The sequence below is a fragment of the Pollicipes pollicipes genome, unplaced genomic scaffold, assembly GCF_011947565.3.
Source record: "Pollicipes pollicipes isolate AB1234 unplaced genomic scaffold, Ppol_2.1 Scaffold_1600;HRSCAF=1878_pilon_pilon_pilon, whole genome shotgun sequence".
Lineage (NCBI taxonomy): Eukaryota > Metazoa > Arthropoda > Thecostraca > Pollicipedomorpha > Pollicipedidae > Pollicipes > Pollicipes pollicipes.
The window spans coordinates 14929529-14946052 of record NW_023595962.1 but is presented as its reverse complement, the minus strand read 5'-3'; the positions used below and the strand labels follow the sequence as shown (position 1 = coordinate 14946052).

At 51.2% G+C, this 16524-nt stretch overlaps 2 protein-coding genes across 2 annotated transcripts in view; one reads left to right on the top strand and one right to left on the bottom strand.

Annotated features, from left to right (window-relative positions):
* LOC119090833 (serine/threonine-protein phosphatase 2B catalytic subunit 2-like) overlaps nt 1-3394 on the bottom strand; it is a 32737-nt gene extending 29343 nt beyond the window's left edge. Inside the window, 1 exon segment of the mRNA XM_037213586.1 lies at nt 3209-3394. Within this exon segment, the coding sequence (XP_037069481.1) occupies nt 3209-3257 (49 nt within the window). The 5' untranslated portion in view covers nt 3258-3394.
* Nucleotides 3395-8490: 5096 nt separating this feature from the next.
* Nucleotides 8491-16297, top strand: LOC119107875 (protein FAM149A). The gene is made up of 9 exons (XM_037231480.1): nt 8491-8571; nt 9754-9848; nt 10738-10821; nt 11594-11678; nt 12785-12930; nt 13452-13544; nt 14726-14945; nt 15629-15698; nt 16293-16297. The coding sequence occupies exons 2-9, from the start codon at nt 9829-9831 to the stop codon at nt 16295-16297; spliced, it is 723 nt and encodes a 240-aa protein (XP_037087375.1). The 5' UTR covers nt 8491-8571; nt 9754-9828.
* Nucleotides 16298-16524: the final 227 nt, after the last annotated feature.

The following is a 16524-nucleotide window of genomic DNA, read 5'->3' as shown; positions in this document are numbered from 1 at the left end:
GTATTGCAAGCTGAAATATGAAGAAATTTGATGGAATAACTGAAAGAGAATAGTGGCTTATAACTAACAACCCCTGTGTTCCGCCACAGCATGGGTACGGTTAACATGCGCCCGGGTGGCCGGCTGGATACCCTTCGCTCAGGTGGGGGGGGGGGGGGTCAATTTGACCCCCCTGAGATATCGGGAACTAAGAGAGCAGGATACACCAAATTTACAGGGTGTGTTGACCTGCACGTGAATTCACTTAGGGCAAAGTTTCAGCTTATTAGGTCGTGATCTTCGGGTTAAATAAGGGCAACAAGGTCAAATTCCAGGTTGGTCTCCAAAGTGCCCCCCGAGCCTAGATAAACGTTTCTAAGCAAAGGTCACATCCTCATTTACGATGAGTGACCTTGTTTGACATTTTGGAGGTCATGGTGACCAAAATAATATAAGACTGCTTTGAGTGTTGCATTTAAATAAGTGACAAAGATTACGCTGGACAGTATGTTCCTAGAAACAAAATGCTGACGTGGGTAATTTTAGGTCAATGACCTATTCTGACCTCTACGCAGTCCATGGAAGATGAAAAATGCGATTCCTGCAATCAATAAATTCGAAATGAGCACTAGAAACTGCCCATCCAGGAGGCCCTAGAGTAATAAAACATATTAGTTTTGACCTTGGTCATACCTTCATACCTGACCTTAGGTCAATGTAATTTGCTCATTCAACTGTTGTGTTGCCTAGGAAAATACCTCAGAGATGTATAGCTTCGTCTAACACTTCGTTGTTGCATCAGAGAGAACGATTCCCTGGAAATTGACTTTGCTGAAACCATGGCCTGACTTTGACCTGCCATAGATCAGCGACCTTACAAGGTGAATCTAAATTGATCTTAATTGATCATGTCAGACGATCCGCTATTCAATTGTCTGCAGCTATGCAAAATATAGCGCGGCTGCGTCGCGATCGGTCGGAAACCATTCTCGAAAAATCTTCGGGGGGGGGGGGGCAATTTGACCCCTCCCCACCCGAGCGCGTGTTAAGGACAAGGCAATGAAAATCACATGGACACGCTATTTAAACTCCATACACTCCATAGCACATGTGGTTAGAAATATTGGATGTATGTGCGATCATTCTTAAAATCCCGACGATCATAAAATATCAGATCAAAATCACAATTTTCAAATGATAACTGAGTTCAAATGGGAGATGTGTGTTCAGTGGAAATGACGGCACAGAAAACATGAGCATTCTGGTAGCAGGTATCCAATTTATCCATCACACCAATTAAATTGCAAGGTGGCATTTCATGATCCCCTCTTGGCAACATCACTACACCAAATCTTGGAACTCATATCAAAACTGCACTAGTGAGTCAGGGACAGGGGTGTAATTTCCTCACCAGCTGGGAGGGAGGCTGGGGTTTCCTATCTCCAAACACACTGTCCTGTCCACACATGTCCTGCAGTCCATTAATCCAACATTGCTTTGTGACAGCAAATTGATATGGGATTTGTCTCGAGCTAGTCTGCAAAAATAATCCTTCCACTGTGCCAAACACCAAGCAAAAGAGATGCACTAATCCTGCAAATGTGTGTCCAAACACAGTTCAGGTTACTTTGTGCTGCACCTACAACTTATCTTGGAAAACATAGTTTGGGTAAGTTCTGCCTATTTCACCTGAATTTACCATTTAAAAATTAAAATTCTGTGGAACACTTTCAATGTATTGAGGTCAGTGGCAATGGTGCACCAAAGTTTGGATACTCAGGTTTATAGTGCACATATTTTGATATTTTTGGCACAGTATCACCACTATGCTGGGCATGTTAGAGCAGCATTATTTTTGCAATAGCAGGTGTTTGGCATACAGTTGGAACATCATACTTAGCAGTGACTTTTTTCTATTCATCTCTCATTCACATTGCATATACATCATTGTCACCAGCAACCAGAAATTCCCAATCTCCCTGTTCTATGTTTCCCATGCTCATGCACTTGCTCCACAATTTCTAGACACAAAACACCTAGGCTTTTGGTGCACCCTTAAGCCTCAGCCACTGTCATCATCATGGCTATAACATTTCTTACTGAGAAATAGTACATGTTCACAATATTGCATTTCTTATTTGCACCAGTGCACCATTCTATATGTATGGGAGGTGTTCTGCTTATTTAGAAGACTTTGCTAGCACTCCTTGTCACTTGCTAATTGGTAGTGTGTAGGCTGATAACCATATGGGAGAAGAGTCCTGCATGGTCAGCAATATGGGCTGGCAGCTTGTTGGGTAACCAAGAACAAGCATGTTAAGCCAGTGCATAGCTGGGGCCAGCCTGATTTAACCAAAGAGCAGAATTTCAGTGTATGGCAATGATGGTACCTCATTTCTGCCAACTGACCACTGCTCCTGTGAGGTCATCATGGACAGGGTCAGTGCTTAAGGTAGGAGTGCCAGATTGCCAGAATGAGTATGCACCCTTGGCATACTCATTCCAGAAAACAGGTGTACTGTTGCAGTGGTTATAGGCATACATCAGCCTGTGTGTCATGACTGATATAGAAGTTGAAAGCAAAGTCTGGACTAACAAGCATGTCCAGAAAATTGTATATTGTGTTAGATAACTGCATAACATAGCATCAGTCTATTGAGAATAGTACATGTGTGCCAACTCAGGTCAGGCCAAAATGCACTGAAGTTGCAACTTACTTTTGCTCACATTAATGTTTTGGGAGTGTTGTTGCCTGAAATAACTGTCACAACATCATAATTCCTAGCAATGTCTCTGTGCAATTGGTTGTAACTGTGTCAGATTCTAAGGCACTTTGAATGATGCATGCAAAGTGCATGCATCATGCAAAGTGCTTATCATGCATGGTGGCAGCCATGCATCAGCCTCTGTGCAAAATTTGACAGTGTGCATGTGCTCAGATTGTTGCAATGATGTCATTGCTATGCCTGACATTTTATGGTTAAGGAGTGCTTTGCAGTCTGGCTGATCAGCACAGTCCCAGGCTGAGTTTTCATAAAAAGCACAACAAACCACTGGCAATTACAAAATGGCATAACCTGGTGTATGCAGCACACTCAGGCTTCAGTAAATAAGCACAGCCTTCACGCCATTGTGCAACAAGCCAGGGCTGTGAGGAGGTAAACATCCACCGAGAGCACCTATGCATCAGCAGGGAGGTGTGTTAACCCAATCTGGCGCACTGACTCACTTTTAACGATCCGCTCCGCAGTCGGCAATCTTTGGTTGTTCGAAGTCATAGTCACGCACTTATTCACTCCCAGGGCACAACATCAATTCAAAAGTAAAGCGCCGCACACAAACCACAACGTATCAAAATATCCCACCCGAAGATGGCGAGCACAGGTAAATAACGATCCGTTCCGCACTTTGCAACTTTTGCGCAGGATTTGACGCATGCAGATGGCGCTAGTGTGCAGTATCGAAGGGGACGCTTTCTTGCTATGGCTTCGAGACTCTAGAGATGGGTACAATGCTGTCTGTTACACTTCGTGTGGAAGCGTGTAACTGTGTACATTCATACCAAAAGAAAACCCAACTACCCCTTCAGTATGCAATCTTGGTTGGTAATTTGTGCCGATAACTTGGGCATAAAGTGCATTGCATAATTTGAAGGATGGGCGCATTATCAGAGCTAGGGAAACATAATTTGATAATCACTCGATTTTAGATCGTACCCGAACACAGGCTGGCTGACTGATTGCATCATGGGTGTAGTTGACTGTGACTACGTACCAGTGATTGTAAAAAAGTGGCTCCTGCAATGACTTTCTTGATTGAGTTGAGACTGAATGACTTTGTATGCCCCTTATAACATCAGTGGGTGCCAATGTCTGGCAACATATGCAGAAGATGCAATCCAGGACTGTCTCTTAAATGAACCCCACAAAGATAGCCGCCATTTCTTTTCCACACCACGATACTGTGGAGATCGGATGCTAAGCGCTCTTTTCGGGGACCAGGAGACTGATCAACGCCGGGATTTTGAGAATCGCAGCAAGCCCCGTCCTCATTTCTTGAACACTGCTCAGTTTGTCAGGGACGTAGATTTGCGCAGATCATTAGGGAGGGCCCGTGAAGCAAGGATCTAGCAGAATAGGCCCGCCAAAAGATGCTCTTTTAAACGGATTTGGCAACTTTTTTGACAAACAGCATTTTCTGCATAATTTATGAGAAAACGCCGTATTCGAGCAGCATGTAATCACGGGCCATCAACTAGAGCTCGCATAAAGCAAGTTGTATGATATACCTTACTGTTTTCATCAACGTTGTGATATTCCAGCACTGCAAAGCAAACATTGTAAGAAAAATAGATGCTGATGGGTTGACAGAGATGGTGGTAGATTAGGCTAATGGACCTGCTTCCAACCATTTCAGCTGCGTAATCACGTTGGAAATGTGCTCCGATTTCTTCTTCCGTTCGTCGTACGAAGCGAGCGCCTTCGACAGACCAGGGATCTAGTTACTCGATAAAGCTGGTATTCGTTAGTAGAAGCTCATCATTGGATAGACTTAAAGCAGACGCGCGCAGTTTCGCAAAACAAATTGGGAGGGCTGAGCAGAAAAGATCGATGAACTTACCCACTGATAACAGCGGAAAATGTGTTCCTTCCGGATTTTGGCCAATTTTTTCTCAAAGTTGAGATCTGGAGCTTCCAACCGGCGGCGCGGCCGTGAGCAAACTAGGAGGGCGATGGGATTAGAAGCCCGGAACTTCATGAAAATTTAGGATTAGCCTCGACAAATCTGACTGGAAACAAAAACGAAAGGTGGCTATGCCCCTCCTCTTCTAATCCAAACTCAACAGCAAAAATTCCCCTGAGACAAACATTACTGGATCAAACAGTTCACAGATAGACGTGTCATTGTACAATTTCTGGGGTGCTGACCCTCTCCCCCCCCCCCCCCCAGCAGTGCTGACTTGAGTCCCCTCAATGAGCCTCTGCTCTTCTGAGCCCCCCCCCCCCCCGCCCCCTTCAGTACATATGAACAGAACAGGGAGTACAGCGCCAATGCAATGTAGGAAGTGCCTGAACTGCCGGACTACACTAAATACCTAAATGCATCAATTTGAATATCATCCGTCACCATATATAAACAGTATGACTATCACGTGAGCTTTAAGGAGAAGTCAATATTTCTTTTTTGAAACTTCTATATCAGCGGTGCAAACGAAAGTGCGCAAAATCTGCGGAGAAATCAGGTGGCGCCATTGGGGAAGGGAGGCGGGGGGTTGCGTCCCCTCTACCTTCGGATAGCAGGGAACATTCCCACCTCTCTATCCCAACAACGCCCTTACAGTGAAACATGTGTTTTTGGCAAGTGCTTGCCTTCATATGGGCCGATTTTTCACCAGAATGGGGTTGATTACCTTTGCTAGCATTGAATTGCTAACGACAGGGCAGAGTGGGATGAGTCGTACCAAATCCAAGTATCAGGGTGATATACTCCAAATCTCTACGATAGTTGGCAGCCTTCAGTTACTCAGTTCATGCCCAGCCAATCCTTTCAGTGTATCTTTCAGTGTGCTTCCAGCCGCTTGCGTGCACGCGTTTTGTAACGAGCGCGACAGGGTCGTGTTTCGCGTATCGTTAAAAACTAGAACAAGCGGTGTAAATTTGTGTTTAACGGCATACGGTAAAACAACATCAATGTGAGCATTATGCTGAATGGCGGGAAGTGCGTGTGTTGAGTACATACTGCAAAACATTTTGTGTCTGCCTCCCAAGGATTTAGGTGCCGGCAGTGTAGTGGTTAACGCGTCTGCGTTAACCGCCGCGCGTCTGGGAAACCAGAGGTACGGGGTTCGATTCCCCGCGGTGCAGCTGTGCATGGGCTATGTGGTATTCATGCATTATATCGCTAATATGTCATTGACTGACTTACTGCCAGTGAGTAAATGTCATTATTACCATGACTCATTCTCACCCAAAAACAAGTCGATATTTACATTGCCTATGTAGGCCCATGATTTTTACCTGGACGACTGAAAGACGTCATAAAGTACAATATTTGTCACATTTGTAACGAGATTTGCCCACATACGTGTTGTGATTGGTTTGCTGCAGTGGATTGTTTTGGTTGTGAGCCAGCGGACTTTCATGAGAAGACAGTTAGTAAGTTAAACCAGCCAATGATTACGCTGAAGCATGTTTTAAGAGTACTGGTCACAAGCAGTGGTGAATCGATAACATATTTGCTGCTACGAAATACAGTTTTAGCTGTTTCTTTAATTTTGTGCCAAGTGGAACAAGAAGATATGATATGCTACATGCAACTTTTGATGCACGTGTCGTTGTCTTGCACTTGGAGCTACTACGCTTTGTCGCACCGTCGTAATGATTAAGCTTCGCCTACCTTGATATGTGGTGCATTCATCCAAGCCCGATCGAGGGCCGGCCGCCATGCGGAGGCGACCGGCGAATGATAAATTATCTATCCTCCCGCCGTTTAACTCACCAGCGGTTGGCCGCGGGATAAATCTAAGAACACGGTGGAAAATATCGTCTTGAGTAGAGCTCAACGCCTGTCATATTTACAGTTTTTTTGTTTAATTTTTATCCGTTTTTTGGTGTTGCAATTCATAGCAGAGATGTCCCCAGAGAACGTCCTAAACCAGCACGTACTCGAACGTAACCATACGTAGCTAGTACGTACCCAACTCAACGTACTCACTGGCCGGATTGGCCTGAACTGGTCTAAACGTGCTGCATTGAGTTGTTGAGCTGCGCAATTTCAGTATTATTGTCAGTCAAACACGTTCGTAATATGTTTTTTAACTTCCAAACCCCGAAAATTTCGTTCAAAAACCTGGCGCTCTCTCAAAATGCGTAATTCTGCGAAAATGGAACGAATAACTTTTTGAGCATCAGATCACTTGATCTGGCCTTGGGCAATGGCTTGACCTGCAATAACGCCTCGGAGCACTAAAAATATGGTTATTTGGTCATCTCACTTACTTGATTAGAATCTTTGGAACAAAATTGCTCATTTCAGGGCTGTGGGATGAAGGAGAATGGATACCGATGGGGCAGGACAACACGCGCCTGGAATGGCCAGCCACCGAACCTTAGCCCACGTAGAGACCCCTCTGCGGAGTGGGTACTTGGCACCTGGTGGGGTTCCCCCACCAGGGTCTCGTGGCTCGCTCGTTGCTGACGCATGCAGCCTGCCGCGGACAAGAAGGGTGTCGCGGGGATGCAGGACAAAACAAAAAAGAGGATAAAATGGTCGGATCCTGAAAATATGTCAAAATTATCCAGGTAAAGGTACCGAAAAAAATTATGCACGCGTACCGTGGTTTTCCAGGTATCTGGAAAAAGCTTACTTTGGGAAAATAAATGTCCATCCCAGTGCGGGAGGCTTAAGCATCCGCCCCTACTTGCATGGCAAGAAAGAACATAATGTATCTTTCGATTAAATTTCTTTACTTGATAGCATTTTCTAAACTAATCTGAATAAGCCACCATTCATTCATTTCTTCCCTGTCTTCAAGCTCCTAGTATTCTTATCCCTGGTCGCGCAAACGCTGCAGGTACGACGCTAGCACTCATCAGCGGCACTTCCAGGGACAAATGCAGGCTTTACCATATCGACAGTAGGCCGCAAATGCCCGAAACTTGCCCTAAAGAAGAAGCTGAGAAAAAAGCTACGAAATTGCGGTAGAGCAGGTGATATAGCGTACAGAAAGAATTTACATTTCCATGGATCATTCACGAAAACTCCACTAACGAAACGCACGATTTCTCTCCCATTTCTACTCAAGTATTGTCGTGAGGGTTGCTTGACCTCTACCTCTTATCAAAAATTGATGGCATCACCCCGGGCTCTGGCGAAAATGTAATGTAAATTATATTGCCTCACCCCCCCCCCCCCCCCCACCCAACTGATTTTATAATGCGGTTCTCCTGGTCACAGACCAACAATTTTACTGATTGTAGGCAATGTTGCATCCGGATAGCACCGTATCTGGTGCGTGCCCCTCGAGGCGCCTGTCAGGCAGCGGACAGTGCCAGTAGTTTTCCGTTGCGCTTTCCGCTCAAATCATTTATGTCTCATCAAAAATTAAGACCTTGTAACAATTGGCGCAAATACTTATTTTGCGCCTGATGCATCCTTAAAACACAATAACTAATTAACTAAGGTCTCATTCGTAATCAGTCACTGGCTTGTCTGGCCGGCGTTTCTGTAACCTTGTCCTTTCGGGAGCTGAAAGCATTTAGATGTAGTCTTGAGAAATTGTAACAGGCTATTGATGTACAACTGACGACATAGTTTTTTGTGCAGAACATAGTCCACCACAGCACCTTCTTCAGTGTTTTTGGTGTAATAAACGAATATGAATACATGAAGAACAGCGGTATTGTACTTCTCACTGCTCTAGGAAATGCACTTTCTGCCCAACACTAGGAGTGAGTGCGTCCAAAGCCACAGCCTATACCTTGTATCTTCGATTTGGGACTTCCTAGCAGACGACTCCAAGCTTGCGGCGATTGGCGGCGTAGCCGTGGAAATAACACAAACATCTTTTGAAATCACCTGTGGTGAAGTGGGGTACCGTCGCCGGGGTGTGAATTTTGCCTAGTGTTTCGTCTTCTTCGCTCAGTTGTCAGTATTGTTTCTAAGGTTGTGCAGATGAACTCCATTTCAAGCATGCTATTCAGTCGCAGGCATCAAAATCAATTAATTGACTGGGTTCGGTTTTTAGTTTTTAGCATGTGCATGGTGTAGGGGTAAGCCTACAGATATTTCTGCAATTCTACATCATTGTCCTTAAAGTACTAACACAGGCAAGTCTAATGAGCAGCAGGAGATGGGGCTGTGTGGAGGTCAAGGCTGTTTCATGTGTCATGCTTGAGGTTATTGAGACTAGATATAACAAATAAATACATGATATTTTGAGTTTGCATTGTCCAGAAGAAACTGTGGGTGCTAGCAAGGAGCCTTTCAACAAATCCTGGTATTTGTATTATGATGGGAAAAGATGTTGCTATAAGTAATGGTTGAATGCCTGTTTGGTGCTCGCTTCCTGCTGGACCTGTGCCATTAGCAAGGCTTGTCAGTATTGTTGGGTTAGAGAGAGCATATGTTTGAAAGAATGATAAATATTTGGGTGGTGTGCAAACATTTACTCACATTCTGTGCTATTGAGTAAATGTTTTGGGTTACAGAGGGCTGTCATGTGCTGCTGGTACTTTACAATATGCAGATTTAGGTGATGATATTCCTGCTAGCTAGATTAATTGGAAGTTTTAATTTTACTTATGTAATGGATCTTTCTCTATAAAAGTGACCTCATTTTGAGTTATCCAATGTTTTAGTTGAAAAGTGTCTGACTGCCCAGCATGATAAAAACAAATGGTTGTCAGGAATTTTTGTAGTTGAGGGCAAAATGATGCAGCATCTCCCCAAGTTACCTTGTACCTGCCTGCCTGGATTTTAATCTTTATGCCAAAATCATGCTAGAACATTCTGGCCTTGGCATAGGTTCCATGGAAGGAAGTACCAACTGGTGGCACTTCCACCTGGTATCGTGTTCCCTGCTATGGTCATATTCCTGAAAACAAGGTGCAACTGATACTGGTGCATCAACAGGTTGTTTTTTTATTCATGTTGAAAGGCAACTGGAATGGTGTCATTTTCATACTATCAGGCAATGAAAATTTTAGAGGAGCTGTCATGTGCCCGATCATCATAACATTGTGTATTAATGTCACAGATGTTCTTCTCTTTCAGACTATTTCTCACCTACATTATGGAGTTGTGCTTATGTAACTCAGTCCCATTGATTTTGTCGGAGCCCACCTGAAGATGTCATTCTCTCGACGAAAGTAAGACCCACTGCAAGCAGAGATGACTGTTCATGAGCTGTTCATCCTTGAAGGTGTTACACTGACCCCCCCCCCCTGATGACTGCTCATGAGCTGTTCATCCTTGAAGGTGTTACACTGACCCCCCCCCCCCCCCCTGATGACTGCTCATGAGCTGTTCATCCCTGAAGGTGTTACACTGACCCCCCCCCCCCCCCTGATGACTGCTCATGAGCTGTTCATCCCTGAAGGTGTTACACTGACCCCCCCCCCCCCCTGATGACTGCTCATGAGCTGTTCATCCCTGAAGGTGTTACACTGACCCCCCCCCCCCCCTGATGACTGTTCATGAGCTGTTCATCCCTGAAGGTGTTACACTGACCCCCCCCCCCCCCTGATGACTGCTCATGAGCTGTTCATCCCTGAAGGTGTTACACTGACCCCCCCCCCCTGATGACTGCTCATGAGCTGTTCATCCCTGAAGGTGTTACACTGACCCCCCCCCCCCCCCCCTGATGACTGCTCATGAGCTGTTCATCCCTGAAGGTGTGTCACACCCCAGAACTGGATACTGACCATGATGTATCCACTACCCAACAAACTAATGCCCCTTTAGCTGGGTGTTCTGTCATTTTCATTTAAAGTTGTCCCCACTATTGGTCAAGATTGTCAACAGTTTAACTGCCCCTGTGTACATACACTATGTGATAGCACCTTTGGGTGGCATGGGAGGCTTGTGTAAGGACTGAGATAAACCAAGCTGGAATGTGAGCATTGCCAGAAGGGCAAAGCCATTCCCACACCCAAGGAGGTCATCACCCTCATCTCCAGGCACTTCCTTGGTCAGCCTTCATCACAGGAATTGGCACCATTGGGCAACATGGTGACCATTGTGTTGCGACTCTCGCAGTGTGGAGAAACTGGGCTTCTCAAGGCCTCCTCCGGACGCGGAAAACGACGACTCTGGACTCGGCTTTCTTCGCGATGACATCGGGTATGGGCCAGTATAAGCCAGTATGGGCCAGTATGGGCCATTGGTCTCACCTCTGACAAGCTGGTCTGAACTGGCCACCAGCGGCCTCAGATGGTGCATGTATGCCTGCTGTTTACTGCCACCTTGCAACTGTAACGAGGGTACAATAGCGCTGTAACTGTAACCAGTGCTGTGCTAAGACATCAGCAGCTGACAACACGTTCACTAGCAAACTTGTCCTGCTGCTGGGCGTGTTCGCTTGCCTGGACCTGGAGTCCCCTGGGCTCACTCGGCGACCTTGGCTTCTCCGTGGTATCCACTATAACGGCGTTGAGCTCAGTGACCGCGGGCGAACGAGTTCAATTTGAGTATTGTGGGCTTGAATCCAGAGCGTTTGTGTGATCTTTTTTATTGGCTGGCCCGATGGCGACCTAGAAACGACGCGAATGGAAGTGGCTATGTTGTGTCCTGGCAAATGCGTTCCACGTTTAGCAACAGGTGATTCGCAAAGTCACCCTGCCGATTATCAGCAGTCCAGCCAGCTGATATTCCCCGCGGGCTGCCGCTATGGCGGACGCTGGTAGATCTGTTGCCATCACAGTGACATTGCTATCACAGTTACTGATAAGCTAAGTTTTCTTCTGTTCGCCAAGTGCTCCATGCGCCTGCCGCGGTCGCCGCGCCCCCTCCGTGCGGCACGCGCTTCCCAGCTGTGTGCGGCCGCGGCCGCCGAGGGGCGGCACAGAGCGGTGTCTCGGAGCGGGCGGTGATGGTTGTCTGGCTGCGGCGGCAGGTCAGCCACCACGGACGGCGACCTGCCGGGGGAGGAGCCCGGCCGCACCCAGTCCGTCATGTCGCTGCTCTCGTGGGGCGACGACGTGAGTCCGCCGGCGCCTGGCCGGGCCGCACGCTGATCTGACGTGGTGTGACCTGACCTCATCTGACCGTACCTGACCTTACCTTACCTGACCTCACCTGACCTCACCTTACCTGACCTCACCTGACCTCACCTTACCTGACCTCACCTTACCTGACCTCACCTTACCTGACCTCACCTTACCTGACCTCACCTTACCTGACCTGACTGGCATGGTTTGACCTGAACTGACCTTACATGACTGAAATGGTCTGACCTGACCTGACTGAGAGTGAAGGTTTTTGGTTGTCCTCCTTTTGAGGCGTTTCTTCCGGCTTAATCTGAACGTTTTGAATGGATGGGTTTTTGAGGTCAGAGTTCACACTAAGAAGTGCTTGTTGCATCAGCCCTGGCTTCTGCCCTCCGATTGTGATTACAGCGCGCGATTACGGCTCAACGACAGAATTTGGCGACGAAAGCTTAGCGCACCGTGATCCTCGACACAATTCCTCCTGCCCTCTGACGTCACCTGACCTTAAGTGCGACTGCTGCTACCGGCCGCCACAGGCCACCGACCGCCGTCCATACATGTGTAGGGCAAACAGCGAGCGTCTAAAGCGACTCGAACCCACTCCGTCGCGGGTCGTTGGACCGAAGGGCAGACTATTTAACCAACCGAGCTATGGTGGCCGACATTGAGCATACATCGGTTGAAGACCATGAGCGCGGCCTTGTCATCGCCGCGGCAGTGTCATGGTGCCGTGTGCTGTGGAGCCCCTGATCGCCCGTGGCCGATGTGGGAGTCCGGCTTGTGCGACGGCAAGCGTCCGCAGCACCGGTCACGTGACTTGCTGTGGAGCCCCCGATCGCCCGTGGCCGATGTGGGAGTGCGGCTTGTGTGACGGCAAGCGTCCGCAGCACCGGTCACGTGACTTGCTGTGGAGCCCCTGATCGCCCGTGGCCGATGTGGGAGTGCGGCTTGTGTGACGGCAAGCGTCCGCAGCACCGGTCACGTGACTGTTGGCGGGAGAGCGGTCTCTTCCCGTGAGGTGGCGGTGCGTCGCCGCCCTCCGCTGACGTGTGGCGTCTTCCCCCCCCCCCCCCGCCCGCCCGCCCGCGCGTGCGCAGGAGTTTGAGCGGGAGTCGACCCTGGAGGTGGAGCGCATGCTGGAGAGCGTCGACCGCCTGCTGTTCGAGGGCGAACAGGAGAAGACCATGGCGCCGGCGCTGGTCGACGAGTGTCGGCTCTGGAGCAAACGCTTCCCGCACTTTCGGTGAGAGCGGTGTCGACGCGCGGTGACCGTGGGGAGCGGCTCCGCGGCGCCGGCGGGTGGGTGCGGCGCTGCTCCGCGTGCGGACCGAGACGCGGGGATTGTACGCGCGTGGTGGCTGACTGATGACTCGACCTGGCGGATGTGCGCAGCGATTGTGCTTGGCGGCGCCCGGTGAGTCCTCGTGGGGGGGGGGGGGGGGTCGTTGGGTCGTCGCCGAGCTCCATACCCAGCGGCGGCTCCGACAGAACTCCGTTACTCAGGGCTCATCGCCGTATTTGTGTGAAGCCATCTGTTGTCAACGCAGACCACTACAAAGTCGTGGTCTGCTCGCCCGATGGTGTGTCGCCCCGGCGTTGTTCGGCCCTGACCCCGATAGCAGTCCGTGACGCCCTTTGCTGACCTCTGACCATGCGCTAGGTCGGTGTTGACCCCGGGACAGGCGGTGGCCCCATCCGCTGACCTTTGCCCCCCGGCTGTGTATGAGCGCGTGGCCTCTGACCGCGCGCTGCCCGTCGCCGCAGGGTGGTGGGCCGCCGGCTGCCGGTGCTGCCCTCCCGACCGCCAGACCGGGCCGTGGTGCGCGTGACGCTTCTCACCGAGGACGGACCCGTGGAGTGAGTCGACGCTCCCCCCTCCCCCTCCCCCTCCCCTCCCCCCACACCCAACCCTGTCTGTCGCTGGGACCGGCCGGGGGGAGGGGGCTCCCGGGGTGGTGCCCGGCGCTCGTGCGTCGCCGAGGGCTGGCGGGCTTGCAGCGTCGGATCGCGCTCTTGTGGGGTGCACTTGTGTCGTCTTAGAGACGGCTTCAAGCAGTTGGAGGTGTGGAAGCTGTTCGTGGTGTACTTGTGTCCAAAGGCGTTTTGTCGTGCGTGGTGGGAGTTGGTGGGCTTTAGGCGCCCTCGACAAATGATCACGTACAGATTCCCCCGCAGTGCGGACCCGATGCTACTGTACCTTCTGTCAACAAGTGGGGGCTCCCCGGTGCTTCGTCTGCACCAGAAAAGCGTGCAAAGACAAACCCGACACAAGTTTTCTTAGTCTAACCTGTCAGGTGGCAGGCGGGGCGAGGAAGCGGCGCTATCCAAGACGCGCTGTAGTCGGACTTGAGCTGACGTCGGTGTTTATCTGGTGGTGGCTTTCAGTGCGGCAGGTTCTCGCCAACATTTTCTGTGACTGGTGCTCCGGCAAATCCAATATTGCCAACATCATCGTTCTGCCCCAGCGCGGGCTGTGCTGGCTGCACGCGCCCCACGCACCTTATCCCCCTCCATATGGTGCACTCCGCCTTCAGTGATCGGTTCGTACCCTCCCCCTCCCCCTCCCCATCCCTCTCCACCCTCCCCCTCCCCATCCCTCTCCCCCTCCCCCATCCCTCTCCCCCTCCCCATCCCCCTCCCCTCCCCCTCCCTCTCCCCCTCCCCCCTCCCCATCCCCATCCCTCTCCCCCCTCCCCCTCCCTCTCCCCCTCCCCCCTCCCCCTCCTCATCCCTCTCCCCCTCCCCCTCCCCCTCCCTCTCCCCCTCCCCCTCCCCTCCCCATCCCTCTCCCCCCTCCCCCTCCCCATCCCTCTCCCCCTCCCCCCTCCGCCCACTCCAAGGTGTTGTGTGCGCTTTCGCTGCATGCGCGTGGCCTGTACACCGCCACGTGAGCTGAGTGTTTTCGCCCTCAGGGGCATGGTTTGCATAGTCTGCACATAGTCTACACCGACAAGGAGTGTTTTGCACATCCCAACAGAGGGAAGTCGCTGTTCCAGCCGCCACCCCCAGCGACCTGACCGCTGTCCTCGTGCCGCCAGTGAGGAGTCCGCCGCCTGCCTGCGCTCGCCGGGCCGGGAGGAGACGCTGTGTGAGCACGGCTCGAGCCCGGCGCCGACCGCCGGCTCGGCCCCGGCCGAGGAGCCGCCGGCGGCTGCCGCCGTCACGGACCCGACCGGCCTCGTCACGGAGATGGTCACCAACAGTCTGGTGTCGCTGCTGTGGGCCGACTACGTGCGCACCATGACGCCCGTGTTCCAGGTCAGCTGGAGTGAGCACGTGACCTGCGCTGCTCGCTCGGTGTTGCCGTGGCCCTGACGCTCGTACGGGCGTGTATCTGATGTCTCCCACGGTGTCTTTTTATGGCTGTTGATCTTTGACTTTGACCCTGAAGCAAGCTGGTTCCACGTGGTGTTTGTTTGTGTGGATCCTCAGCTTTCTTTGTTCCTTGACTTCCATCCTTGACCTCTGGCTGTTAGCGCCAACCGTAACCCTGACCTTAGGTATAAACCGGACCTCCGATCCTGACCTATCGAGGTGATTTGTAATTCAAGCTTGCGTCATGGGTCATGATCTCTAAATGTGACCTCCATGGCCTCTGAGCAGGGCCTGCGTCACTGACCGCAGCAAACTCTGACCCGAGTGACCTTGATCCGTGTCTGTCCCTCTGATTCTGATGAATCACAATGATCCCTACCTTTCGCATCCTCCACTTCATCTCCACTCCACTCCACATCCACTCCTTGCCACTACCAGTGACCCCTAACCCCTAACCCCTGACCCCTGAACCCGTCCCTGACCCCCTACCCATGACTTCCAACCCCGACTTCTGCCACTCACATTCACCTGTGACCTCTGACCTGCGGCCGTAAGCTCTGTCTGACCCAGTGACCTCTGACCTGCGACCGTTAGCTCCGTCTGACCCGATGACCTCTGGCCGGCAGCTGGGTGCCGAGTCGGCCGAGGCGCTCAAGCTGACCTCTGTCTCGCGCGAGGCGTCCGCCCGCGCCCGCCGCCACAGCGACCCGGGCCGGCCGACCACGCCGCCGCTGCCGCCGCCCCCACCGCCGCCGCCGGCCCCGCCGCCGCCGCCGGCGGGACGGCGGGGCCGGCCGTACCTGGACCACGGGTTCCGGGTGGAGACGGAGACGGCGGCGGGGGCGGGCCGGCCGGCCGCCAGGGCAGGCCGCTCGCCGGCGCGGCCCCCGTTGCCGGCCGTCAGGCAGCCGGGCGGCGGCCGGCCGCGCGGCGACGGCGCCTCCCCGGCCCGCGCCGGCGCCAACAGGTGGGCAGGGGGGGGGGGCGGGGGTGTATGGATGAGATGACAGAGGAGGGGGCATAGGCGCTGCGGTGCGTCGTCATCTAGCGTTGGTGTTGGTGAAATTGTTGCGGGAATCTGCTTTAAAAGCGCTGAAAATGACAGATAGGGACATTAACTGGCTCGGGCTGCGTACCGTTCTGAACACTCCGAAGGTGTCCTAGGTCAACTGTGCTGTCACCTATCGGTATAAATTTCATATTGCCGCTTGATCTAGCTGTAATCAATCAAACCATGTCTAGAATGAGAAAAGCGACGTACTAACAGTTCTCAGCTTTGTGTTACGATAGCATGATGTATTTAAAAGGGGTTACGACTTCATACCTTGAATAGCAGCTTCGTTAGGTACACTTGTTGGGTATTGTTGGTGCAGTAGTCGGTGGTTCTCCGTGTTGCCCTGTCACATGATGGTGTTTCTCTGTGCTACGATTACATGACATAGGCTGACACTCTCATGCAATGAAATGCCATCCTGATCCGCCGCCGCCAGAACTTCTGTTTGGAAACGCGGTAGATGCTAGG

What these genes read in the sequence shown, in the direction of transcription:
- LOC119107875 (XM_037231480.1), top strand. Translation starts at nt 9,829, where the DNA reads ATGTCATTCTCTCGACGAAA. An exon ending in ATGTCATTCTCTCGACGAAA is followed by an intron (nt 9,849 to 10,737) that starts GTAAGACCCACT and finishes CGACTCTCGCAG; the next exon opens with TGTGGAGAAACTGGGCTTCT. An exon ending in CCATGACGCCCGTGTTCCAG is followed by an intron (nt 14,946 to 15,628) that starts GTCAGCTGGAGT and finishes TCTGGCCGGCAG; the next exon opens with CTGGGTGCCGAGTCGGCCGA.